Source organism: Myotis yumanensis, unplaced genomic scaffold, assembly GCF_028538775.1.
Source record: "Myotis yumanensis isolate MYYU_CA2020_CCGP unplaced genomic scaffold, mMyoYum1.0.hap1 SCAF_19, whole genome shotgun sequence".
Lineage (NCBI taxonomy): Eukaryota > Metazoa > Chordata > Mammalia > Chiroptera > Vespertilionidae > Myotis > Myotis yumanensis.
In genome coordinates, this window is record NW_027223770.1 from 4,051,030 (window position 1) to 4,078,724 (window position 27,695).

Sequence of the window (27,695 nt, forward strand, 5' to 3'; positions counted from 1 at the left end):
GGCACGGCCTTCCTCACCGCCTACCTTCCCCGCCTCGCCCAGGGAGAAGGAAGGGCCCAGGTGTCTGCGGCTTCTCGCTCAGAGGCTGCAAGAACCTGCAGGTTATAAATAGCATCTCCTGTGGCTGCTCCTTCTGAATGAGTCAGAGGCTCAGAGCCGCAGGCCCCCACACTGCGGCTTCACTCCCCCACACACCACTCTACCCGGACTCCCTTAATGATCTCTTTTTATTTTTTAAAATATATTTTTATTGATTTCAGAGAGGCAGGGAGAGGGAGAGATAGAAACATCAATGGTGAGAGAGAAACATTGCTCAGCTGCCTCCTGCACGCCCCCTACTGGAGATCCAGCCCGCAGTCCAGGCATGTGACCTCTGGGTTCATAGGTCAACTCTCAACCACTGAGCCACACTGGCCGGGCTCTTGCTGACTTCCTGATGGAGGCTGGGCCTCTGCTTCTCCCTAGGACCCTCTCTGGCCCTGTCACTTTCTCCTTATCCCAGGTCTACCTCCTAGAGCACAGCAAGCCCTTGGCTCATTAGTTCAGAGAGGCAGGATTGTGAATATTTAAAAGCCCACGATCTGCACGTGGACCTACCTGGACTTCGGTCCAGCTGTGTTACTTTCTGGTTGGGTGGCCTCGGACAAGTCACTTCACACCTGGGAGCCCCATTGTCCTCATTCATAATCATGGGGATGATGGTAATAGCAGCACCTACTTCGTGTAGCATTCGTACGGGGAGTCAGCGAGGTGCCCCACACAGAGTGCTGGGCCCAGAGCCTGGCATACAGGAACTGTTCAATGATCAGAGTGACAGTCCCTGTGTCTATTCGATTACAATCAGAGAAGTGTAATATAAATACGAAGACGACAGTGCTCACGTATTCTACTGAGTATCTACCGTGTGCTTGAAGTGTGGGTTCCTGACATATAACGCAGTACCTCTAATCTTCAGAGACAAGCAAATTTCACTGTCTCCTTTTATTTTTTAATATTTTTATTGATTTCAGAGGGGAAGGGAGAGGGAGAGAGAGAGAGAAACATCAATGATGAGAATCATGGATCAGCTGCCTCCTGCACGCCCCCTACTGGGGATCGAGCCCGCAACCTGGTCATGTGCCCGTGACCGGCATCAAACCCAGGACCCTTCCACCCGGAGGCTGACACTCTATTCACTGAGCCAAACCAGCCAGGGCTATCTCCGTCTTATGCAGGAAGAAACGGAGACTTGAAGAGACCAGGTGACTTGTGCAAGGCCACACACTGCCTGGGAGGCAGGACCTCATGGCAGCAGAGAGGCATCACCACACCCCCGGAGGCCCTGGGGGCAGGTACAGCCACTGCTCCTCGCTCACCCCACGCCCTACATGCCGCTGTGAGTGGACGCGAAAAACTAGAGATGGAATTGGGGGAGGAGGAAAAAGGGGGGCCAGGCAGGTGGGGGCGCAAGGTTCCTATAGCCACCCCTCCAGCTCCTAAAGCGAACCCTTTGTCACCTCCCCAAAGCCTCCTTGGGTGACACTGAGTAGCACTCTCACGACCGAGTGGCTCCCCCAGAGAGGCTGTTTAATTAGTTTTATACAGTCCACACATTGTTTAAGGATGAAGGTGATGGGGACAGGTTGGCTTCCTTGACCCTCTTTGGTCCAGGGTTGTGTCTGGTCATCCCCCGGAGCCCCCAGGTTCCAGAGAGACCCCTTAGTCCCCTCCTCCACCGGCTGGGCTCCCTCCTGGCTCATTACCAGCTGCGTGGCCTCAAGCAAGTCCCTGCAGTTCTCTGAGTCCCATTCGCTTCTCCATTTGTTTTGAGTGGCGGTCGCCAACCTTTGGACCTCCCGGACCGCCGGCTGGCGGCTGCCGGTTTGGGGAGTGCGTATTCGGCAATGCCTGCCCGGTGCCGGCTCTGAGGCAGCCCCTGGCGCCACTACAGTGGGTGCGAGACAAGCCTCTGCCTTCGTGGGGCTTTCATTTTGGTGGAGGGAGAGGAGAGGCGTTCTAGGCAAGCAAATCATCTCAGAAGTGGTATGTCCATGAGAAGATGAAGCAAGGTGGGTGGTCATCACTAGGGTGGGGTGGGGTGGGGTGGGGTGAGTGCTCTTCTAGAAGCAGTGGTTGGGGAGAAAGGGACGGTGACTCTGAGACCTGAATGATAAGCCTGCATATATGCCTTGGCGAGAAAATGGGTTTGCTGGTTTGGCTCCGTGGATAGAGCGTTGGCCTGGGGACTGAAGGGTCCGGAGTTCGATTCCAGTCAAGGGCACGTACCTCGGTTGCAGGCTCCTCCCTGGTCCGGGCCCTGGTCGGGGCTCGTGCAGGAGGCAACCAATGGATGTGTTTCTCTCACATCGATGTTTCTCTCTGTCTTTCCTTCTCTCTTCCACTCTCTAAAAATCGATGGGAAAATATCCTCGGGTGAGGATTTAAAAAAAGAAAGAGAGAATGAGTTGGGAGTAGAGTTGGCGTGGTGGGAGCGGAGCGAGCGGAGGGAGGGGACGAGGTGAGAGAGGGAGGCAGGGGCTAGACCACAGACACCCAGTAACTGGAACCCCAGCCTCATACGCTTGGGCATTGGTGAGATGAGGCATAAATCCAGCACAGGCCTGGCATATAGAAAGTGCTCAGTGCTCAGAAACAGTATGACGCTGATGAGCCTTCCTGCCCCCGCCCCAGGCACCCCCATGCCCTGCCTGCCCTTCGCCCCTCTCTGCCACCGCTCTCTCTGGTCCCAGGAAGAAGACAAGGACACCCGCAGTTTCACAGCAGGCGGAGGAGGCAGCCTCCTCCCTCCCCTCCCTCCTCCACACCCTCCACCACAGCCCATGGTTTTCCTGCCTTTAACAAGGCGATTTTATTAAACATCTCGAAAAAATATTCTCACTCCCTCTCTCTTTATTTATAAAAATCAACTTAACACCCTGCTCCTTTGTTCTATTTGGAAACTGGAACAGCCTGGTTTATATTTAGCCGAAATCCTGCTCCTTTCCCCGCGGATCCCAGCACAGCCCAAGGCCCGGAGGGGCGCGGGGGCTGGAGGAGGGAAGGGGGTCCTGAAGGTGCTACCTCCAGAGGCCCAGGTCTCAGCTGGGCTGAAAGGTCCCAGAAGGGTAAGAGCCGAAGAGTCCTTGTCAACACTCGGTGTGTCCCGAGCCAAGGCCTGGCCCATCGTTCCGTCCCTCTCTCGTCCTGTTCAGATGTTCCCAGAAGAAGGAAGACAGAATACGGAGAAGACAGAGCCCACTGGAACTAGACTTGGAAAGGCAGTGGACGGCCATCGTTAACGGTGTGGGTCTGCCTTCCAATCCAAACTCCCCGCTGCCTCTCACTCCTGGCTGCCCTGGGGAACGCAGTGTGCTCATTGCAGTGTATGGCACATAGTAGGTGCTTAATGGCTGTTGCTATTAGTCACTGTGGGCTGAAGGAAACCATGCAACTTCTCAAATCCTAAGTTTCTATTCAAGAGCTTCTCCTAGGAAGACTTCCCAGGCTAAAGCTCATCTAGTCAGCTGAGAGCACTGGGCTAGACACTGGCGCAACGGAGACAAATTAGCAGGAATACACAGGGCCCCTGGGTCAGAATTGGACAAACAGTTGCCACAGAGGCTCCTGAGTTCAGAGGAGACTTAAGCTCCACTTGGGCAAGGGCACTTCTCCTTTGTTCCCTGCTGTATCTGTAGAGCTAAAGAGCACCCAGTACATGGGGAGATGGCATAGAATAGTGGTTATGAAGATACCTGCTTTAAAATGCGGTATGTCCACACAATGGAATATTATACAGCCATTAAAAGGAAAGTCGTATTGACACAGCTACAATGTGATCAACCTCAAAAATGATATGCTAAGTGAAAGAAGCCAGATGGAAAAGGTCACATATTGTATGATTCTATTTCTATGAAGTGTGCAGAATAGGCAACTCCATAGAAACAACACAAACTGAGGGTTGCCAGGGACTGTGAAGAGGGGGAATGGACGTAACTGTTTTATGGATGAAGAGTTTCCTTTTGGGGGTGATGCAGATGTTCTGGGACAGGACAGAGGTGATAGTTGTGCAATACCACTGACTTGTTCACTTTAAAATGAGTTAACTGTATGTTATGTGAATCTCACCTCAATTTTTAAAAAATAATATATCTGGGTTCACTTCACAGTCATGTCATGTCAATTGATGTGGGAAAATATTTAATAAAATTAACACCTATTCATGGTTTTTTTTAAAAAAATCCTCGTTGTTACCTATTCATGGTTTTAAAAGACAAACTAACTTGAGCAGTGTGAGAACAGAAGGGAACTTCCTCAACATAAAATGTAATTCCTACCCCCCCCCCCCCATGGTGAATCTATCCTAATGAAAATTCCAGGAGGTTTTTATTTTCTTTTGTAGAAATGATCAAGTAGATTCTAAAATGTATATGGAAATACAATTTTTTAAAAAAAACTAGAACAGTGAAAGCAATTTTGAAAAATAGGAGCAAAGTTACAGCACTAAATCCTATTTAATTTCAAGAATTACTATAAATCTGCAGGAACCAAAACAGTGTGGTATTAGCATCAGGATAGACACGTAGATCAATGAAATGGAATCAAGTCCAAAAATAGATCACATACATACAATCAATTGATTCTTGCCAAGGTGCCAATATGCTTCAATGAAGAAAGGAAGCTGGCGCTGGAACATATCTGTACAGACGAAAAAATGAACTGTGACCCCTATCTCACACTATACACAAAAACTAACTCTGAAACTTCTAGAAAACAAGAGAACATCTTTGTGGCCTAGGGATAGGCAAAGATTTCTTAAGACACACAAAAAAAAAGCATGCATAATCAAAACAATTTATAAATACAACTTCATCAGAAGTTTAAACTTCTGTCCTTCAAAAGACATTGTTAAAAAATGAAACTGCAAGCCACAGACTGAGAGAAAACATTCATTTTATGGGTGTATATATGACACAGGACTTGTATTCAGAATATGTAAAGAACTCTTACAAGTTCATGGAAAGATAATAAAAATAGACAAAAGAATTGAACAGCCTGGCTGGTATGGCTCAGTGGTTGAGCGTGGACCTATGAACCTGGAGGTCACAGATTTGATTTCTGGTCAGGGCACATGCCCGGGTTGCGGGCTCGATCCCCAGTGTGGGGCGTGCAGAAGGCAGCCGATCAATGATTCTCTCTCATCATGGATGTTTCTATCTCCCTCTCCCTTCCTCTCTGAAATAAATAAACTCAATAAAATTATTTAAAAAATAATTGAAGAAATACTTCCCAGAAGAAGACAGGTAAATGCTCAATGTGCTACGAAAAGAGTCTCACTGTTTTTAGTTGAAGGGAGGTGCACACGGAAACCACCACAAGCTCCCCCTGCACACAGGTCAGTGGCTGAAACAACAAAACGTTAGTGAGGATGTGGAGCAACTGGAACTCGCATCCACTCCTCGGGGTGAAGCACCCATCTTATATAAAAACTGCTGTTTGAAATTTTAACCCTGATAGTATGGCTTCTGTAAATGCTTGCTTGCTTAAATGATAAGGAAAATAAGACCACTCCCATTCCAGAGAGGCCGTAACTATGCCCCAGACGAAGTTATCAGTGCTGGCACCCAGACAGTTGCAGGCCTTGAGATGTGGTCTCTTGGCCCCTTCCCAGCACGCAGGCCTTCTTTCTCGGAAGGCCCGGAAGTCTCATTCCAAGTTTGGGAGACAAAGGACTGGAAAAAGTATAAATAGAGTTTCCTCCATGCTGGGGGGGGCCCAGAATTTGAAAGACATTTTTCTCTGGGCCTGCACAGAATCTGATAATAAAATGTAACTCCCTTTCTCTAAGCGTGGCTTGGTTTTTAACCCGGTCTTCCACAACAAGGGGACTGTAAAATGGTACAATTACGTTGAAAAAGTTTGGCAGTGTCTTATTAAGTTAAATAAACACTTACTGTATGATTTAGAAATTCCACTCCTCGCTATTTACCTGACGTAAATGAGAACATAACCATACAAAGACTTTTACATGAGGCTCATCGCAGCTTTACTCATAACAGCCCCAACTGGAAACAACCAAATGTCACTCAACGGAGAATGACACCAAGGAATTATGCTACATCTACGCAGTAGAATACGACTAAGCAATAAAAATGAAAGAAGAGCCCTGGTTGGTTTGGCTCAGTGGATAGAGCGTCGGCCTGCGGACTGAAGGGTCCCACGTTCGATTCCGGTCAAGGGCATGTACCTGGGTTGCGGGCACATCCCCGGTAGGAGATGTGCAGGAGGCAGCTGGTTGATGTTTCTCTTTCATCGATGTTTCTAACTCTCTATCCCTCTCCCTTCCTCTCTGTAAAACATCAATAAAATATATATTTTTTTTTAAAAAAAGACTAGCAAAAAAAAAAATGGAAGAAGAGTTGCCAATCCATTAAACAATGAAGATGAACCTTACAAACATTTTTGTTCAGCAAAAGCAGCCAGTCACAAAATGCAACATCCCGTACGGTTTCATTTCTATGAAGGTCTGGAACAGAAAAAACAATCGTGGCAGGAAGCAGTTCAGGAACTGCCCGGAGCAGGACTGATGGCAGGGGGGCACGAGGGGAACTGGGGAGGGATAAAGATGTCCTATATCTCCATTGGAGTGGGGGTTTTTCATCTTTGTTGTTGAAAGTATTATAAATGTCCCCCCTCCCCCCCATGACCTCTTCTCCCTCGCCTCCACCCCCTGCCCCAGGCCTTCACCATGGAGGGGGGGGGGGTTTATTGTATGTATATTATAGCCCAATAAAATTGATTTAAAAAAAAGACCACCTGGGTTCAAAGTCTGGCTTTGCCCCTTACTAACTGTAATATTGGGTAAGTTATTTCACTTTTCTGCACCCATATTTCCTCACAGAAAAGTGAGAAGAATAATGATACTTCCTTTAAAATTTTAAAAATAAATAAATACAGAACTGTGGGGAAAACAATAATAATAATTAATAATAATGCTTACCTCATTGTTTTGGTATTTTTGTTTGTTGCTGTTTTTAGATAATCTCATAGGATTTTTAAAGGATCAAACGAGCAAATGTTTTATTACAAACCGCGGTAGCCAGCCTCCAAGGACTCCTGCCTCGGGGTGTCCTGCCCGTGTGGCCCCTCCTGGGTGCCTAGTCTATTGTCAAAATGATGGTCTGTGGCTTGAGATTAGGCCAGGAAACACACTGAGCCTGCGCCTCTTAAATCTCTCTTTCTCGGGGAGCCAGCACCACATCACGAGGACTCGCAGCAGCTGAAGGGAGAGGTCTGGGTGGCAGGGCACTGAGGCCTCCTGCCAGCAGCCAGCGCCAGCTGCCAGCCCTGGGTGAGCCAGGTGGGTCCTTCCTTCAGTCAGGCCTTTAGACGGCGGAGTGACAGCCGGACTGTCGCCGCGGGAGACGCGAGCCAGAACCACCTGCTCAGCTGTCCCAGTTCTTTTCTTTTTTTTTTTTTTAATATATTTTATTGATTTTTTACAGAGAGAAAGGGAGATAGATAGAGAGTTAGAAACATCGATGAAAGAGGAACATCGATCAGCTGCCTCCTGCACACCCCCTACTGGGGATGTGCCCGCAACCCAGGTACATGCCCTTGACCGGAATCGAACCCGGGACCCTTCAGTCCGCAGGCCGACGCTCTTTCCACTGAGCCAAACCGGTTTCGGCAGCTGTCCCAGTTCTTGACCCACAGAAACTGAGGTGATAAACGTTCACGTTGGCAGCCGCTAAGTCGTGGGGCCATTTGTTACGCAGCAGAAAGTGACGAATACGAGCGGTGAGAGCAGCAACACCCAGTGAGTGAGCTTCCTCCTGTGACCTGTGGGCTGGTGGTGGGTGAAAGTGGGATATCTAAACCACTCGCCCCCTTTTCTAACCTGCTCCGTGCCCTGGAGACTGACCTGTGAGCCTCACAGTCTTCCCTATTTCCTGGCCCCCCCAGGAGGGGATGGAGGGACAGGAAGAGACAGGAAGAGGGGGCTCAGGATATTTACTCCTCTCTCCCTCCAGGCAGGGGACCTCTGGCAGGCTGTGTCCCTCCACAGGGCACAGCTGGCTCTGGGGCGCAACTCCTTCCGGCTGTGAAACTGCTCCGTCAGCCCACCCCCCCCCCACACCCCATCATAGCCCGGCTGCACCCTGCGACTCCCCCCACCCCCACCCCCCGGCTCACACCTAAGTAAGTCCCTTTATCGCCCTTTCTCAAGTTACCCAGTTTGAGCAGCCATCTGTCTCCTTCGGGACTGACCGGCCACCCTCATTAGCTCCTCTACTTTCCAGAAGGACGTGGAAATGCAAAGAGACGCAGAGGTGACTCAGGAGCTAATGGGAAAGCAGCAGAGCCACCCAGAGGTGTCTGCAGGCAAAGGGCACTAACAGACGCTCGTGGGATGAATCCATGAATGAATGAAGAATGAACCGGCAAGGGAATGGCTCTGCGACCACCAGCCTTCGCCCTGCTTCCCTGAAGGTGGTGGGTGCAGGGAGAGGCTGACCCACCTGACTGCACCCACCACCTGCCGCAGCCTGGCCAGCGAGCACCAGCCCCGCCAGCCCGGCCAGCCCTGCGGCTGCAGCTGCGGCTGAGGCTGCGGCAGTCCCGCCTTGGGGGGATTAGCACACAGGCCGGGACACCAGGAAGCAGCCCCCGCCTTGAGAGATTCAAGAGTTATTTTTGAAAAGCAAGCAAGGCCCGCGGGCGGCCCTGGCAGAGCGCAGAGCCGGGAGGGAGAGGAACAGGCAGCTATAGCAGAACCCACGCCCCGACCTGTGACGTGGGCCCCACACACTGTGATATAACCGCGTGGCAGAGGGGGAGGCATCCTGCGTCCCCTCAAGGACTTGGATTGTGGCAAAATATATGTACCGTGAAATATCCTCGGGGATTTTTGAGCTGCTCCCAGCCCAGGCCGGATGGCACTGGGGACGAGTCCAGCAGGAACAGGGGCTGGGAACACCGGCCAAAAGTATTTGTGTCTAAATGGTGTGTGAGATTCTGCTCAAGTCAGGAAAAATCCTGAAACTGACGGAAGGGTCACTGCTGAGAGGCACAGCTGGGGCCAAGGGTTAGGAAGCAGTTGCCATCCCCCACTCTTGCAGAATAGGGGGAAGGCAGGAGTGGCCTTGGGGCAGGGAGGAGGGGAGCGAAAGCAGGGGTCAGGGGTCTGAGCTGAGGGCTGCAGGCGCAGAAGTGAGCAGTCGGGCCGGCTGGTGTGGTTCAGTGGTTGAGCATCAACCTCTGAACCAGGAGGTCACGGTTGGATCCAGGTCAGGGCACATGTCGGGGTTGCAGGCTCCATCCCCAGTGTGGGGTGTGCAGGAGGCAGCCGATCCATGATTCTCTTTCATTTTTGATGTTTCTATTTCTCTCTCCCTCTCTCTTCCTCTCTGAAATCAATAATATATATATATTTTTAAAAAGAGCAGTTGGGAGGCATCTGATGAACCCTGTGGTTGACTAGACAGGTGCTTGCACCTGGTAGGAGGGTCAGAGGCAGCCAGAGGGAGCCATCAAATCCCCCAAATAACTCCTGCTCCTGCAGGAAGACGCTGGAACCAGTCAAGGCGGGGATCATCTGAAAGCCCATCAGGGTGGAAGCTGAGAGCCTGGTGTCTCCAAGCAGGGATTGGAGGGAAGGGAAATGAACAAAAGCTGTGGTGTGCAGCGAGGGGCTGCTGTCCTAGAAGCCGGGGCCGTCATGAAGGTGAAGTCTGCCTAGGGCTTCCGTCGGAGGGGCAGCAGGCACTACCATCTGTTGAGTGCCTACTGTGTGCCCAGCCCTGGAGCATAATATGGCTAAGAATGTGAGCTCTGAAGTCAGCCTGCCTGGATTTAAGTCCCTGCTCTAGTCCTTGCTGGCTGTGTGATCTTGGACAAGTCACTTTTCTCCCACTCTGGGCCTCAGTTTCCTTATCTGGAAAATGGGGATAAAATGCCTACCTGCCCCAGAGCGTAGTTGAAAATAAGTGTTCGGTGCATGAGAACTTCTCATAGGAATGTTCTCAGCAACCCTGAGTGAGGGAAACATGAGTAGGTTTCCATCTCCCCATCTTCCAGGGGCGTAAACTGAGGCTCAGAAAGTCCAAGACCGCATGGTTAATATGTGGAAGTGTCAGGAACCCGACTCAGTCTCTATCGGAAGCATGTGCATCACTAGGTCTGGTGCCCTGGCTCCTCCTCAGTTGAGCAGAATGAAGGGCAGGAGCCCACAGGCAGGGCCCTGCCCCTCACCCACCCCCGCTCTCCAGGTCCCAATAGGGAGGCGGATCCGGTGTGGACACTGGAACAGCCTCCAGGTGGGACTATGGGGCCCAGTGGAGAGAACGTTGCCTGTGACTCAAGTCCTTTCCCCTCTCTGGGCCTCCGTTTCCCCAGGTGGTCACAGTTGGCAGTAGTCCTGGAAAGTCTAAATTCTCGCTCACTGTTCCTTTGTGGGCGCCTGGGCAGGGGCATGAGGACTGGCTGCTGCAAGGCCATCTTTCCTTCATTATTCCCATTCTGTCCTCTGGGGACCGGGTCCAGGCACAGGGAACAGCACACACAACGGTCAGAAGTGAGAGCGAGCGCGGCATGTTTGGGAGCTGAAAACAGAATAATCTAATAGCCTGCTTTATTCATCCCTTTGATCTGTTTTTTTCTTTTTTAAAACATATTTCTATTGATTTCAGAGAGGAAGGGAGAAGGAGAGAGAGAGAGAGAAACATCAATGATGAGAGAGAATCATGGATGGCTGCCTCCAGCACACCGCCTACTGGGGATCAAGCTCATAACCCAGGAATCAAGCCATCGACCTGGGTCATAGGACGATGCTCAACCACCAAGCCACACCAGCTGGGCCGTTTGATTATTTTACCGATGTTTTATACTGTGGGCCAGGCCCTGTGCTGGGACAGGGGACACAGCAGTGAACAACAGAGACAAAACCACCATCTTCAGGGGGCTCACATTCTAACTGGGGAGATGGAAAAAGCAAGTAAACAAACCAACAACCTGGGTAGTTTCAGAATGGGAGGTGTGCTATGTGAATAATAGCAAATATTTATAGAGCATCTACTCTGGGCCAAGCATCGTTAACAGATGTTCAATAATTTCATCCTTTCTCAACCCCGTGACGGGGTGATTAGCATCACCCCCATTTCACAGCTGAGGAACCTGGCACAGAGGGTTAAATAACTTGCCCAATGCTACCCAGTTAGGCAGCAGCAGAACTGAGGTCCAGACCAGGCCATCTGGCTCACTGCTGCTTGTGGGAAGAGCAGTAAATAGGGCAGTTTGTTCAGGGAAGAGCACTCTACAGAAGGTGACATTTGAACTGAGACACACAAGATGTCAGCCCGCCATGGGGAGTTCAGGAAGCAAAAGTTTCCAGGTGGAGGGAGCACTGAGTGCAAAGGCCCTGGGGCAGGTGGGAGCTTGAGATGTTGGGGGGAAAGCCAGGAGGTCAGTTCTACCCGGAGCAGAGTGACAGAAGAGGTCAGATGCTGGAGAGCAGACGTGGAGGCAGAGAGGAGGCTCAGGAAATGCTTCCAGGATCCTCCCAGGGACTCCCCAGGAGTCCAGTCCTAGTCCCGTGAGGAGTTGGGGTGTTCTTCAACCCGGTCTAACCCTATAGGCCAGAGTTAGAGTCCAGATTCCAGCCCTCGCCGGCTTGGCTCAGTGGACAGAGCGTTGGCCTGCAGACTGAAGGGTCCCGGGTTTTATTCTGGCCAAGGGCACATACCTCGGTTGCAGGCTCAATCCCGGCCCTGGTCAGGGCATGTGTGGGAGGCAACCAATCGATGTGACACATCGCTGTTTCTCTCTCTCTGTTTCTCCCCTCCCTTCCCTTCTCTCTAAAAAGCCAATGGAGCTGAAACCGGTTTGGCTCAGTGGATAGAGCGTCGGCCTGCGGACTGAAGGGTCCCAGGTTCGATTCCGGTCAAGGGCATGTGCCTTGGTTGCAGGCACATCCCCAGTAGGAGGTGTGCAGGAGGCGGCTGATCGATGTTTCTCTCTCATCGATGTTTCTAATTCTCTATCTCTCTCCCTTCCTCTCTGTAAAAAATCAATAAAATATATTTTAAAAAATAAAAAATAATAAAAAATAAATAAAAAAAATTAAAAGTCAATGGAAAAATATTCTCAGGTGAGGATTAACAAAAACAACAACTTTGTTTTAAGCCACAAAGTTTGGAGTTATTTATTATGCAAGGATACGTAACCCATTCTGCCTCTACACAAAGTTGCCGTTTCTCTCCAGTATTCTCAGCCAAGTCTTCTCCTTCCGGGCAGCAGTCTACTCACGTCACTCTAACCTCCTGAGGTGTAGCCTCTCCGGAACCTTCTAGCCCTGCCCTCATTCTCTCCGCCTTCCAGATAGTACCCAAACCCTTGGTGTGGCATCAAGACCCTGCCTGGCCCGGCAGGTGTGTTCCGTGGTTAAGCCTTGACCTATGACCCAGGTCAGGACACATGCCGGGATTGTGGGCTCAGTCCCCACTAGGGGGCGTGCAGAGGCAGCTGATCAACCATTCTCATCATTGACGTTTCTCTCTCTCTCCTCCCCCCTTCCTCTCTAAAATCATCAATAAAAATATATATATATGTATATATATATTTTTTTTAAAAAGGCCCTGAGTGGCCTGTCCCTGCCTATCTCTGCAGCCCCAGCACTCCTCACACACACCTCTAGCCCCACCTACTCACAGCTCCTGGAACTCAGCACTTCCTCTCAGCACGAGCTATCCCCCATCTGCAACACGCTTTCCTGCCACTTCTCTCTCCTGGAAGCCTCAACAGCCCTCACCACCTCCAGGAAGCCTTCCCTGACCTTCCGAGCTGAGTTAGATCCTTCCTCCGGGAACCCTCTTGCCCTCATTCTTCTCCTCATCACAGCAGTTGCCCCTAAATTGCTCTGACCACTTTAGAAACCTGTCTCTCTCAACACACTGTGAGCAATTTCAGGGCAGGGATGAAGTCTTCTCTGAGTTCTCAGAGCTTAGCACAAGCCTGGCACATAGTAGGTACTCAAGGAAACCCAGAGGAATGGCGGTGGGAATTTAGTAGTATGAGCTAGGGACCACCTCACATCTGACATGGGACTGTGTGGGGTGCTGGGGTGATAAATGTCAAGGCTGGGACTGTGGGCCCTCCTCCCTGTGCCCAACACTCCCACCCAACCCTAGACGGCAGCAAGTGAGCGACTTGTACATCTCCCCAGAAAAACGGGGGTCATGCGCTGGTTACTTGCATGAGCTGTGCGGCAGGGCAGCCAGGGTTTCAAATCCTGGCTCTGCTGCCTCCGGGCTGTGTGACCCTCTGAGCCACACTCCCCTCCTCCGTAAAACAGGCACGATAATGGCTCCCAGACGCCGTCATACGGAATCAGCGAGATATGCAGATAAACATGCTTAGCTCAGTAGCTGGCACAGGGCAGGTTCCCTGCAATGTCTCTGCTTGCCACGCTGTGAGCGACCCTGATCCAGGCCCAGCTCCGTGCCTGGTGCATGGCAGGAGTCCAGCCAATACCTTGGGAATGAATGAGTGAGGAGTCCGATAAGAAAATAATGATAATCATAACAGCACTCAAGTATTAACTTACTCACTCTCATGACTAACTACAGGAGGTGGGTGCTGTTATTGTGCCCATTTTACAGGAGTGAAATTGAGGCCTGGGAGCAGGCAGATCATAAGCAGTGGAGCCTGGATTCGAGCCCAGACAGTCCAAGTCCTGTAAGCCGTTACCCACCTCCCTATCCTGCCCCTCAAAGCCCCGAGGCCTGCCCTCCCTGGAAGCGTGGCTTCTGGCGGCTTTGTGATCTCAACCGCATGCGCCTCTCTCTGGGCCTCAGTTTCCTCACCTGCCAAGAGAGGATTGTAGGAGCCAGTGTTGGAAGGCACTTCCAATGGATCTACGAACCCAGACCCTGGCTGGCATCTGGCCAGAGCCAGTGACCTGCTGGCCAGTAGCCCCAGCTGGGCCAACACTTTCCAGGGGCTGGACCATCAAGGGTAAGTCCCTGTATATTGACGGCTGCACTACCCCCCTCCAACCACACTGGGGGGAGTCTGGCCGCTAGCTATTCCCAGCGCCCCCCCAGAGCCCTGAAGGAAGCTAAGGCGGCCACCCCCAGATGCCTATTCCTGTGCTTGGCCTAGCGCCGTGCTGGGGAAGCAACAGCTATTTTGAGCCCTTCTCCCTCCTAGCATGAGCGGTGGGAAGGCGCTGGGAACATCCCAAAGGGGAGGCCGCCCATCGCAGCCTCCCTCTGGATCTGGGCCACACCAGCCCTGCGGCTCTGCCCGTTTTTTTCCAGCTCTGGTGATGCGATCAGTTCTGATCACACCACCACACTGAGATAACCCAGGAGAACTGACACAAAGGGCTTCACCGGGGGCTGGAGCCGAGGGCAGCTGGGCCTTGCCCTTCGGGGAGAAAATGAGTAGCCACAGCTGGACCCCCATCCAGGAGAAGGACCCGCTCTGAGCTTGAAGTTGGGGAAGATAATGTTAGCAAAATGCCCTGGCCAGTGTGGGCCATTGCTTGGGTATTATCCTGTGCATCAAAAGGCTGCCTATTCCATTCTGGGCCAGGGCACATTCCTGGGGCGTGCGGGAGGCAGTTGGTCAATGTTTTCCTCTCACATCAATGTTTCTCTCTCCCTCTCCCTTCTTCTCTCTAGAAATCAATAAAAATATATATTTTAAAAACACCTGACTTTCATTGAGCACTCAGGGTGAGACAGGCAGATGTCAGCGTCTGTCAGGGGATGGAGGGACAGGAGGAGGGGAGCGAAAGCAGGGGTCAGGCCGGGGTCTGAGCTGAGGGCTGCAGGCGCAGAAGTGAGCAGTCGGGCCGGCTGGTGTGGCTCAGTGGTTGAGCATCAACCTCCGAACCAGGAGGTCACGGTTCTAAGCATTTGCCTTGGAGATTAGCCCTTTAACCCTCGGAGAGGAGACTGAGGTTCAGAGGGGAAGTGAGTTACCCAGGTCACACAGCTGGTGAGTGGCTGAGTCAAAACTTGATCCCAGGCAAGCTGGCCCAGAGTCCATGCTTTCACCACTTTCCTCTCCTCTGCCCCGTCCCAGCCCCGGAGGCCAATATAAACTAGGGGCATGAACGCCGGCTTGAGAGTCAGTCCCCTTTGCCATTCCTAGCCAGCGGCTGCTTAACAACCCCTGGGTGAGCTCCGCTTCCTCCCTGTAAAATGAAGATAAAGATAGCGCCCACTTCCAGGATAAAGGCCAGGATTACTAATAACATACTTTGGGGTCCGGGGCACCTATAAAATTAACATACGCACATGGTAAAACAAAATAACCCAGAGGACACGGTAAAAAGTGAGTCCCCTCCTACTTCACACCTTGAACTCCTCTCACCAGAGGAAACCATCATCAACATGCTTGGTATCACCGTTTGGGAATTTTCCACACGCAGAGAAGCTGTATAGGAGCCGGTTAAGGACATGGGCTGCCTGTGGCTCTGCAGCTTACTGGCTATGTGGCGCTGCCTTTTGCTCACAGACAAATGCTGCATGACACATCCTGTTCACCTGTCATTTGGCACAAGTGCAAGCATCTCTGTGGGATAAATTCCTGGCGGAGAAATTGCTGGGTCAAACAGTAGTGCCCTTGTAATTCCAATTAATTTTTGGATGAGCAAATCCTCGCAGCAGGTGAGGGAAGGGAAAAGAGGCCCACCTAGCAGTGAGGACGAGGGGAGCTGACATGTGATGTTCTGACTCTGAGGTCCAGGGAGGGCCATGTCTGCCCCAGCAACTTGGAGGATGTGGCAGCTCCCCAGGCCCCTGACCAGGCAGATGGAGGGTTTAATTTTATCCAGATCGTCCCCATAAAGGCTTGACAGGGAATTGGTTGATGGGATTAGAGGAGCAGGAGCCCCTAATGAGCAGCGGCTGCTTAACAACATGCCAAAGCCGACACGATTTTCCTTTGCCATCGTCCGCCATGGCAGCATTGCCCCGGCTCTGATAGGGAACCCCTAGGTGCCAACTGGCTTTGCCTTCTTTGAATATCCTTCTAGGTCCCAGCCATCCCAGAAGAGGCAGAGAGCAAGGGGTTAAGAGCCCAGGTTTGGAGGCGAGACCAAGGTCTTTTGTCGACTGGAATTGCTGTGTGACTTTGGGCAAGTCCTTTCCCTCTCTGAGCCTCAGAGACTCATGGGACCGGCGGGCTGGGAGGTGCTGAGAGGATTAAATGAAGTCTGGCACAGAAAGCGCTTGGTTCCGTGCCTGGCACATGGTCAGAGCCTAATCAGTGGCAGCCCATTGGATGAAGAAGACCCCACCCCAGAAGGCCCTGGACAGGTGGACAATTGTAGCTCCCCCTCGCGTTTTACCGAGCATCGCAGCAGTCGCCCCACCACCTCGTGGGATTGTCCCGGATTCCCGGTCCGAGAGATGCACTGTGTGATTTTCGTGTTCAAGAAAATTTTAAGGCTTTGCCAGGATTAATATTCGGTTTTGTGTCTGATCCAAACGCACAAATGGAGCGTGGGAACCCTCAGATGGGAAGAAGGGGAAGCGCTCAAAGGAAGTTTCCTAAGCCCCCCTCCTCCCCTGCCTCTCCCCCATCATCCGATGGGGACCTTCCCCCGAGTCCCTGGGGTGGCCACGGGCAGCCCCGGGACCGCTGGGGCGCGGGCTCGGGGTCGCGGTGGGCCTCTCCCCGCGCGAGCTCCGCCCGCGGGAGCGCTCCTCCTCGAGCCCCACCCTCCCTCCCTGCAACTGCGGACAATCGGGAGAGAGTGGGGGGCGCGGAGCACCCGGCCGCGCCCGCCCTGCATTCCGGGGACCCGCCCCGCCCCGGACACACACCGGTCCCCGCCACGCGAATCCCGCCGCAGGGAGGAGGCCGCCGCCCCCCACGCCTCCGGGGCGGGATCCGCGCGGCGGGGACCGGTGAGCGCGCGCCGCCCGCGGCCTCCTTGCAGGCGCGGGAGCAGCGCTGGCGGAGCCGGGGCCGCACTGGCTCGTCGCCGCGGACCCGCGGGGCTGCCGCCGCGTCCTGATCCTCGTGGGCGGCGGGAGGCCCGGCCTGGCCCGAGGAGTCTCCCTCCGGGGCTCGCCCGCGGGGAGGGGGAGATGGTTCATTCAAAACCGCGTTTACAGTCACTCCCCGCGGGCGAGCCCCGCGTCCCCGCGCTGAACTCAACCCGGCCTCCGGGGGAACCTGATCGCATCGCTCAGCGGGGACTGAGGTCTCGGGGCGGGTCAGCGTCCCCGAGGGGATGGGGCTGGGAAATGGCCAAGAGAGGATTCGAGCCTCGCGGTCTCTCCATTTACACAAAGTGGACCAGCGAGGCCGGCACGGACATCGCCTGTACGTGAGAGCAAGGACCGGGAGTCGGAGGCTTTGGTTCGAATTCTAAGCCCGCGTCTTACGGTGTGAGTTTGGTCTGCGCCCCAAGTGCATCCCATAAAATGTTGGATTAATGAGCTGAAGGCTGGATGTGTTAGGGGAGTTGTCCCGCGGGAGGGAGAAGGGGGAACTCGGAGTCCGTCTTTCTCCCGGCACCGCGGGCCTCTGACGCCCCCTGCTGGCGAGGGGGGCGCTGGCGAGAGGCCTTTTAGATGCTGAGGCTGCTCTTGGGTGAGGAGGGCGGAGACACCTCAGCAGGGCCACTGCTCTCCTGTCTCCTTGACTCCCCACCCCTCTTCCCTCCGCATCCCTCCTTTAAGGTGCTGAAAAGTGAGAGGTGGGAAAATCATTCCACATCTTGCAAGTAATCAGCTGTGAAACTGGCCTTCCTTTATGGAGCTCACAGGGCCAGCCAAGCCCTTGACAGTTCTAATAGGAATGGGGATAAAGAATAAAGACCTAACCACAGGCTGTGCACTCAACACAGGAGCTGCCGTGACCCGCACTGGCCATTTACAGAGAAACGGCACCGGGGACCTGGTGTCCACAAAGCAACACTCGGCTTCCCCCAACTGGGACACAGGTCCCACCACCACCCCCGAGCGACAGCCCACCAAATCGCAGCCAACGCTGCCGAGACCTCATGGCGCAAAATGCGGCCGACAGCCCAGCCCAGCTGTGGGTAGTGGGTAATGATGTCATGTAGCAACGCCCAGCTTCCTCACCCTAGCAACTAGCCTCCTTGGAGTTTCTTCAGCCCAGGAACACAACTTGCTTTATAGCCAGGTGCAAACATTTCACACTGTAACCAAATGTCTGTGAAGCGTTTTCCCGTGCCTCATTTGATCCTCACAGAAGTCCTGGAGTGGGTAGATAGGAGACTCAGTAGAATCCTATTTTCTTTTCATTAGCTGGAAAATAGAGATTTAGAAAGCTTAGAAACCTGAAAGCTTAGAAACCCAACTGAAAAGAAATAAGAAATGGTGGACCTTGAAAATGACTTCAGGTTTTCTCCCTGAGCAGAATATAGTCAAACACTGCTGCAGTTAAATATTTTACCCTTTGTTCTCCCTGAGTGATCTACAATAATAATCTGCTTCGTGCTGATATTTACTGCTGTGTTGAGACAATTACCTGCAAGAAGTTGGGGTGCCTCACTGGGCTTCTAGTCTTTCATAATAGAAGTCAGAATAGAGGCTACTTCTGGGAAGGATTTTGACTGTGAAGGGGGCGTGGGAACCTTCTTGGGCGCTAGAAATGCTCCCTTAATTTGGGCAGTGGTTTCACAAGTCTATGCATTTGTAAAAATACATTGAGTTGTACACTTATATGCATTGTATGTATGTTATACCTCAATAAGACATTTTAAAGAAGATATTCAAGCAGGAAAAAAGAGTACTAAACAGTATGATCCTCCTCTAAAAAGAAAATAAAAGAAAAATATAACAACATAGGGCAGCAGTTCTCATCTCAAACGTTTTTCATTATCTCAGGACCCCTTTACACTCACATTATTGAGGATCCCAAAGAGCTTTTGTTTTTGTGGGCTATATCGATACTTATCATGGATATTAAAATAGGAATATTTAAAACTCAATTGCATTAGCCATCAAAGTGAATAACGTTAGCATGTCATGTAACCTCTGGAAAACTTTACTGTCCATTGTGAGAGAGTAAAAAAGACAAATAACATCTTGCTGTTATTATGAAAGTAATTTTGAGCTCGGAGCCTTGGAAAACCCTGGGGTCCCTCAATCTCACTTTGAGGACCGCTGGGGGGGGGGGGGGGGCGTGGCTAAGGGAGACACACCACATCACCACATGATAAATTATTCTCTCTCAGTGATGGATTATAATTTATTTTTATTTGCTTCTTCGTGCTTTTCAATTTAAAAAATGGAAAATATGCCCTGGACGGTTTGGCTCAGTGGATAGAGTGTCAGCCTGGGGACTGAAGGGTCCCAGGTTTGATTCCGGTCAGGGATGCAAACTCAGTCCCCAGTGTGGGGCGTGCAGGAGACAGCCAGTCCATGATTCTCTCTCATCATTGATGTATCTCCCTCTCTCTCTCTCTCTCTCTCTCTCTCTCTCTCCCCCTCTCCCTTCCTCTCTGAAAACAATTTTAAAAAATTTTTAAAGGAAAATATAACGACCACTGATTGGTTTTGCAAACAAAAAAACGAGACTCATCTCCGTGAGACTGTTGAAAAGCCCAAACATACTTGGCGGTAAGGAAAAAGCAAGCCGAGCCCTAACCTGCAAGTAAGGCCGGATTTCCTGTGTCAGTCCTGGCCTGTAGGCTGAGAGCTCCACCGTCCAGCTTTAAAGATGGAATATGTAAGTGCATACGCGACTGTGTTGTAAGGGAATAGAAAGTAAGCGTCCTGAGGGCCCACGGGCAGCAGCTGCATGCTCTGCAGGATTGCACACCCCGGCGCGGACCGTAACTACCCATCACAGGCACCAACCCCCCAAACGCTGAGCCCAGCACCCAAATCAGGGTGAAACTCTGCAAACGCAAACGGGGGCGGGGCTTGAAGGAGACTGACACTGGGCTCGGCCTCTCAGCATTACAGCTCCGCCTTTCTAGCCTACATCCCTCTCTGAGTGGTTGAAGACTGCGGAGGTGAATTCCCATTGGCCACCAGCAGACACCAGCTTTGCGCGTCAGGGCGCCGGAGCGGAAGTCGCCATGGTGCGGTTCAAACACAGGTAAGCGGCTCGTGGCTCGCCCCTCGTGCCCTTCCCTGCCCGGTGCCCGCCGCCCTGGCCTCTGCTCACCTCCCTCTCGTCCGCCCCAGGTACCTGCTCTGCGAAGTGGTGTCTGACGACCCCCGCTGCCGCCTGAGCCTGGATGACCGAGTGCTGGGCGGCCTTGTACGGGACACGGTCGCCCGCCTGCACGGGACTTTCGGCGCGGCCGCCTGCTCCATCGGCTTCGCGGGTACGAAGGTGCTGGGGAACCCAGAGGGCTTGGGGGCCGGAGGAGGGAGAAGGGGCACAAGCGGCCCACGGAGCTGCCAAGCCTGGTGCACCATCCACGAAGTGTTTTTTGTTTGTTTTTAATATGTTATTCATTCAGAGAGGGAGAGGGAGAAACATCAGTGATGAGAACCGGCTGCGTCCTGCACGCCCCCTACTGGGGACTGACGTGACCTCCCGGTTCATAGGTCCAGGCTCAACCACTGAGCCAGGCGGCTGGGCCACGAAGTGGTCCTTTCCAGGCGTCTGGGACTCGGAGCTCCAGGTGTGGACAGTCCAAAGTCAGGCGGAGAGCTAAGACAGAAGGCAGTGGAACTTTGGGCAAGAATCCCCTGTACCTATTTGACACGTGTATATTGGTGATTGCTACTGAATTTAATAGGATGACTAGAATTAAATGAGGGGAGGTGTGTATAGTTCCTATGAAGTTAGGTGACTGGTTACATTAGTATCACATGGGGAAAAGTCAGAATTAACCCTGAAAAGCCCTTAATAGGGCCTGTAAAGCACAGAACACACAATTATATGAAAATGAGGAAGAACTGGTGCCTCCCAGGAGCCACACAAATCTATATTCCTTCCCTTTTACTATATGTTTAAATGGGATCCTGGGAAACTATATGCACACTAGGGGCCCAGTGCATGAATTCGTGCACCTTGAAAGGAACTGTGGGCCGAGAGGCTGTGGTGGGCACAGGGGCGGGTCTCGGCCTATCCTCCGTGGCCCCTGTACCCTCTCTGCCAGCAGCCACGCTTCCACCACTGCCGCTGCTCCCACGCACTGACAGCTCCAGCCCCACTCGCACCCGCTGACTGCGTGGAGCAATTGGGCCAGCACCAGCAGCAGATGCAAGGGGGTGCAAGCAGTGGCTGCTGCTCCAATCACCCCTCAGGAGCAGGGGGAGGTGGAAAAGCCCTCAGAGGTGATCAGGGCCCGCAGCCGCTGCTCGCACCCACTGATGGCGCCATGCGATTGGGACCAGCGCCAGGCACCAGCAGCGGGTGTAAACGAGGCCAGCACCAGCAGTGAGTACGAGCGGCGGCTGCCAGCGCTGGCAGCAGGTGCAAACACCAGGTGGGACCACAGTGCACGGGAGCGAAGAATTTTCAGTAATCACCAGAGGCTCGCCCCAATGACAGCAACCAGCACCCCACCTTGGTCTGGCACCCCTGCTCACCTCCTCCACCATCCCACCATGGCTGACACCCACCATGTTCCGCGTGCACCCCCTGGTGGTCAGCGCACATCATAGTGACGGGTTATTTGGTTGTTCTGCTGTTCGATCTATTTGCATATTAGAGTTTTATATATGTATAGATAGAAGACAGGCACAATGGTACATCAGGTGAACCTCAGCTGGCTACAGAGCCTAGCTGCAGAGCCTTTCTTCAGCCAAGGGTTTGGATCTCCACCTCCCCACCCCCAACTTATTAGCCAGTCAGTGAATTAGAAGAACATTCAGAATTCTAAATTCATCAGTTGTGAGTGGTGTGCAAGGCACTGGCTATTGTCTCCCTCTGCCCCTTCCATAAATGACAATCCTTTTCCTTCAGGAATCTGTTCTTACTCAGTGATGTGTCCCAAGTGCCACTGCTTTGAACAGTTGTTGGCACTTAGTAGGCTTAGTTACCCTAAGACCTTTGACCTGCTGCTAAGAATCCAGTTTCCCAAAAATTTTTTTCCTGCTGTAGTGCGATACCTCAATGCCTATACTGGAATAGTGCTACTCCGATGCCGAAAGGAGTTCTACCAGCTTGTGTGGTCAGCTCTTCCCTTCATCACACACTTGGAGAACAAAGGACACCGTTACCCGTGTTTTCTCAACACCTTGCACGTGGGAGGTAGGCTGCATGGGGTGTGGCTGATTTTCAGTGGGTGTCAGGCTCAGAGTTCAGTCCTATCTGGTGGGTGGGTCTTCCTATCCTGCCAAGAGCAAGATGCTTTCCCCTAACTCTGAAAGTCTCTGAGGCAGACACCTGTCACCACAAAGCTCTCTCATGTGCCAGGTACAATTAGAACATGTCAAAAGTTCCTGATTCAGTACAACAGGAGACAGCTGTTGATCTTGTTGCAGAACTGCACTGATGAAGGTAAGCAACACTAACCCAGTGCGTACTAAGCAGACTGGCTCCCAGCTGTCAAGAACATCTTTCACCCATGCTGCCTGCCTTTCTCCAGGAGAGCGGGAAGCTATCCAGAAGTCCGTCACAAGAAGCTGTTTGCTGGAGGAGGAGCCGGGTGAGGAGGAGCTTTCAGATGGTGAGGAGGCTGCTGAAGCAATGGAGTGAACCTCTGCGGGCTGCACTGTTCCAGGCCTCAGGGGCCCACTTATTGAACAGGGCATTCTGGGAGGCAGCTGGATCTGCATTTCTAGGATCTGCTTTCTCCATCCTAGAATGGATGTCACTCAGAGTCCCGGACACATCTGGTAGATTTGTGACTTCTGCCTCAACCTGCCCTTTCACCTCAGGCTGGAACGCCCTCATCCCCCCCGAGTTCCTGACCCTGGATTTCTGAACGGCTTTCGGTTAAGAATGACAGGTTAAAGCTAAGCCCAGCTCACACTCATACTAGCTGATACTTTAACTTATTTATAATAAGTATGTCCAGCTGACCTGAATTGAACTTTTTTTTTTTAAAAAAAAGCTGCCCTATCCAGGCAGCTCAGTTGGTTAGAGCATCTTCCCGATACGCTAAGGTTGCAGGCTCGATCTCCAGTCAAGGAACATACAAAAATCAACCAATGAATGCATAAAGAAGGGGAACAAAAATCGATGTTTCTCTATTTTTTCCCTCTCTAAAAACTCAATGAATTAAAAAAATAAAACAGAAAGCTCATATTGCTTGTGCAGGTAATTTATTGCAACTGTTTGCCTTCACATTCTGTTAGACCTAGAGGTTACTTTATTAAGCAGCAAAAGAATTCACATCACTCAAATTTAGCTCAAACCAAGGCATAAGACTACTCTAGACAACAGAGGCAGTGGGCAGCCCTGCCGCTTTCAAACCTGTCCTACTCTACCTCCAGGTGTGCTGGACGCCTGCTCCTACAACTCGGGCTACTGTCACTTTAAACAACTTTGATTTAAAGGTTGGAAGGTCCTAAGCCTTCCTTAGTGAGTTATGTCTTTCCTTGCCAAACAGAAGCCGTGTGGAAGAGGCAAAACCCTCCATCATACATGCAAGTGCAGCCTAGGTCTAGCCCCAGAGCCTGGCCATGTCAGACGAAAAACTGCAATTCGAGCTGAGTATCCTAAATCCATTTTATTCCATCCCTCTGTTTCTTTAGAGGACTGGACAGACAGAAAAGATTCAACTACTTTTAAAAGACTCACTGAAAGGTGCTAAAACCAGGATGCTCTGGCACATGACGTCAGAGCACAATAGTGCTATTTAACACTCTGTTCTGGGCTGCTTTTCCAAGGGATGTTGAAGGGACTTGTTTATTTAAGGTTGAGAAAAACTAATTACACATGGTCAAAAAGACTAACCTATAACAAACTAAAAACCTTGGCAGGAAGAGATCTCTTATGAGTGTCAATACTTTATTTTGGTGTAAAGACGGGAAGCTGGAAAATACACTGTATTTAAAATCTTGGTTCCCCCTCATATTGTGGAAACCCCCTCCCCCCAGAACTAATCTGTTCAAACTCAGATACTTAAAAATTACAGCAGCAAAACAAAAGCATGGAAAAAAGAAAACCAGCTGGAGAAGTCGCCTGGGCCGGTAGTGTCACTTGGTGTGGACGACTGAGGTGCTGAACAGGAGCTTCTGTTTCTGTTTTTTTCTTTTCTTTCCTCCTTTCTCTTCTAAACGGAAACAGAAAGAGAACTTAGCTTAGAATGCCACCCCTTGTCCCCTGGCCAGTTTTCATGACTGAGAGTGACAATGGCAGCTAAGAGTACAGGTTCTGGAATCAGAATGCCAGTATTCAAATACCAGTCCTTGCACACTCTTTGTTTTTGGACAAGTCTCTTTATCTCCCTAGAACTGTTTCAACTGTAACAGAGTTATACCTATTTAATCTGGCTAATGGGAGAGTAAATTAGCGCAATGCCAGCCACACACAGGAAGCACAACATAAATGTCATTCTCTAATCATGAATGTCAGAGTTGGCATGGGCTTCGAGCCCAATTTCTGCATCTATGAGCCACCCTTTACCAACTCAGGATTCCAAAGTCTACTCTCCACTGCTGTGTCTTAGAAGCGGAAATAAAAGTTCCTTCGAACGTCATATCCAGGCCTCAAGAATGAATCTGAGGTGGCAAAAAGGTGCTATGTGACACCCAATGGAATGTTAGCTGCCACGAGAAGGTGAGCCTAAGGGCTCAGGGAAATGCCCGGCTGATGAGTGCCATCTGCCACAGGACCCAGGCTGGAAGGATAACCCTGTGCTGAGCACTCCCCCTGCCTTTACCAGAGAGGGCATCTGAAGTAGCGGGCGTGTCCAGTTTCATGAAGGCTGCTTCGATAGCTTGGCTGAAGGAATTCTGGAAACTGGGCACAGGAACACGGTCCGAGTTATCACTCTCCCCATCACTGTCCATGGTGGCAGGAGGGACTAAGCTGTTTTCATCTAAAAAACAACCAGTGTTACGATTCTAGGAACAACTCTAGAGACTTCTATCTTCTGAAAAGAGAAAAACCGCCCTTCACCAGGAGGGCCATCCTCACCTTTCTTTGGAATAGTTTTGGGCCACACATCTGCTTTTGCTTTTCCAACTCTCAGCATCTGCCAAAGTGGGAAAGGGGGGGGGGGGGGGGGGGGGAAGAAATCTAATGATTTGCTGAATAATGAGAACACTGATTCTCCCTCAACTACTCTTAGCCTCTCTCTTTGGTACGTCTACGATAATATCTGAGACTAAATCTATGAACTTCCCTCTTAAGAAAGCCTTGTGATTATCAGAATCAGTGCAACATTAGCCTATGAGCCCGTCCCACCCCCCACCCCCCAAACAGAGTGGTTTCCAGAAAGAACAAGCAGTGGAGTTTGTGTTAAATATCCTTGGCTGCTTCCCAAGCACAGGATTTACCTGGGCAAACGAAGGGAAGGGAGAGTCTTCCTCCAGGCTCCCAATGCAGAGTGAAGGACTGCCCTGGCTCGCAGTGGGTGACACAGGGGTCAGCAGAAAGTCTGAAAGGGAACCAGATATCTGATTATACGAGTCAAGTTCCAAAGAGCTTGTGTCTTAACAAGAGTGAAGAGATGAACCCTGAATCAGGTATGGATAATTACCAATCTCAACTCAAAAAGCAAACTTTGACCCAATTTCAACTCTGCCATATTCTCAAAAAGCCAAGAACAAGGCCTATTATTCATACCAGTGATCAGAAGAGAAATGTTTTGCGTTTACAATAACACTAGAAGGTCTGGCAGAATCTAGTCCCACAGTAAAAGACCTTTCCACATCAGCTGACTCTCAAGGACTAGGTTTGGTCTGTCATGACTTGGTTTTATGTAGATGAAAACACTCCAAGGAAAAGCTATAAAATGGAATCAGGTCAGCTTTTATGTTCCAGTCAGCAGATGTCTAAGACTTGGGAATATTCAGTTAGAATCCAAACACACATCAACAAATCCCAAATGAAGATACCAGCTTTTTCCTGATACTCCCTTGGGAACAGTCTTCCCCATCCTTTGACCTTAGGTTGAACGTTTCCCACAGATCAGGTCTACCTGCTGTCCTGATCACTACCCGGGGAAGAAGCCTATTCACTCTCCCACTAGCAGGCCCTTCCCCCGCCAGCCAGAGCTGTTCTATTTCTAGGACCATCCAACTGCTCTTGCTCAAATACCTTCAGAAAAACTAATATGTGAAAACACAATCTTTATATCACATATAACGTGGTTGATATTCTGCTGTATTCCTTTGTATAGCAGCTCTCTTCTTAAATATGCTCTTCAGAGCATCATGGTCGTGTAGCCCTCAAGATCAGCCCAGGTTCTAATCCCAGTCCCGGCCACTAACTAAGGCCCTGCCTTAACCTTAGGCTCCTAATCAATGATAGCCATATCATCAAAGGGTAACCAAGAGTTTTAAATATTATGATCTTGGACATTTTGTTTAAAATAGCTGAAAAATAAAATTTAAGTATCACAATGTCTGCCAGGTGGATGAAGATCAGAAATGATAGCTCTGAAATTATAGCAACTCTTTCTTATGTGTTTAATTTCATAACATAGTAATACATTCTACAGGAGGGAAAAAAATATTTTTTAAAGGCTAAAGGCCTCTTTGAACACTCTCTCAATCCTGGTCTCACTCCCTAGAGTGGAACACAATTACCTGTTTGGAATATAATCACCCCACTATTTTTCTATACACCTAGACATACAAACCCATAACATGTTTTGCGTGTTTTTCTTTAAACCCACAAATGGTATCATGTTCTGTTTGTTCTAAAAGTTCCTTTTATCCTACAGGTCTACCCATTAGTTCATGAAGAGAGCTATTTCTTTCTTCCTTAGGTATAAAGTACAATGTTTCAAAGTATAAATACTATAATTTAGCCATTTACTTATCAGTACACTTTGTAAACTATTTCACCCCCCCCCCCCCACGCACCTGCTATCCTATCTAATAAAAGAGAAACATGGTAATTAGCGTACGAACGCTACCCTTCCCACTGGCTAATCAGGGTGATATGCAAATTAACTAGCAGCCAAGATGATGGCCGGCAGCCAGGCAGCTGGAAGTGAACATGAGGCTTGCTTGCTTCAGTGAAGGAGGACTCCAACGTTCCCTGCCTGCCTTGCTGGCCTCTGAGCTGGCTGGCAGTCTGAAACATTGTAACAAATATAGAAGCTAAACAAAACCCCAGAATCCAGCTTTCAGCCGCAGGGATCTCAGAGCTGGAGATGATACAGTGTTTCGATTATAGAACCCAAACAAACCAGATACCTGCTTTTACCTGCAGAGGCCTTGGCCCAGAATAAAAAGAAAAAGAAAAAAAGGAGTGGTTGGGAGCTTCAGTCACCCACCAGCCTGAAAACAGCCCTCAGCCCCTCACCCAGACTGGCCAGGCACCCCAGTGGGGACCCCCACCCTGAAGGGTGTGTGACCAGCTGCAAACAGCCATCATCCCCTCATCCAGGCTGGCCCGGCACCCCAGTGGGAACCCCCACCCTGATCCAGGACACCCTTCAGGGCAAACCAGCCAGCCCCTACCCATGCACCAGGCCTCTATTCTATATAGTAAAAGGGTAATATGCCTCCCAGCACCGGGATCAGCGGAACCGCGAGGCCTCCTGGCACCGGGATCAGCAAACAGGGGGCAGCGCCCAAACCCCCTGATCGCCCTGCGGCTCTGTGTGTGACAGGGGGCGGGGCCACAACCTCCCTATCCGC

General features: G+C 51.0%; 2 protein-coding genes across 3 annotated transcripts in view; one reads left to right on the plus strand and one right to left on the minus strand.

Annotated features, from left to right (window-relative positions):
- The first annotated feature begins 19,942 nt into the window (after positions 1 to 19,942).
- POP5 (POP5 homolog, ribonuclease P/MRP subunit) lies at positions 19,943 to 23,179 on the plus strand. The gene is made up of 5 exons (XM_070399275.1): positions 19,943 to 20,070; positions 20,160 to 20,302; positions 22,033 to 22,182; positions 22,348 to 22,431; positions 22,520 to 23,179. Exons 1-5 carry the CDS (start codon positions 20,051 to 20,053, stop codon positions 22,627 to 22,629), a joined length of 507 nt encoding a protein of 168 aa, XP_070255376.1. The 5' UTR covers positions 19,943 to 20,050; the 3' UTR covers positions 22,630 to 23,179.
- Positions 23,180 to 23,181: 2 nt separating this feature from the next.
- The window catches only part of RNF10 (ring finger protein 10), a 34,023-nt gene continuing 29,509 nt past the window's right edge, over positions 23,182 to 27,695 (minus strand). For both annotated transcript variants that reach the window (XM_070399270.1, XM_070399271.1), the window contains exons 14-17: positions 25,380 to 25,480; positions 25,018 to 25,075; positions 24,761 to 24,919; positions 23,182 to 24,151 (exon numbers count right to left, since the gene is read on the minus strand). In XM_070399270.1, the coding sequence (XP_070255371.1) occupies positions 24,075 to 24,151; positions 24,761 to 24,919; positions 25,018 to 25,075; positions 25,380 to 25,480 (395 nt within the window). In that variant the 3' untranslated portion in view covers positions 23,182 to 24,074. The remainder of the gene's footprint in view (positions 24,152 to 24,760; positions 24,920 to 25,017; positions 25,076 to 25,379; positions 25,481 to 27,695) is intronic.

What these genes read in the sequence shown, in the direction of transcription:
- POP5 (XM_070399275.1), top strand. Translation starts at nt 20,051, where the DNA reads ATGGTGCGGTTCAAACACAG. An exon ending in CTGCTCCATCGGCTTCGCGG is followed by an intron (nt 20,303 to 22,032) that starts GTACGAAGGTGC and finishes TTCCTGCTGTAG; the next exon opens with TGCGATACCTCAATGCCTAT. An exon ending in GCAGAACTGCACTGATGAAG is followed by an intron (nt 22,432 to 22,519) that starts GTAAGCAACACT and finishes GCCTTTCTCCAG; the next exon opens with GAGAGCGGGAAGCTATCCAG.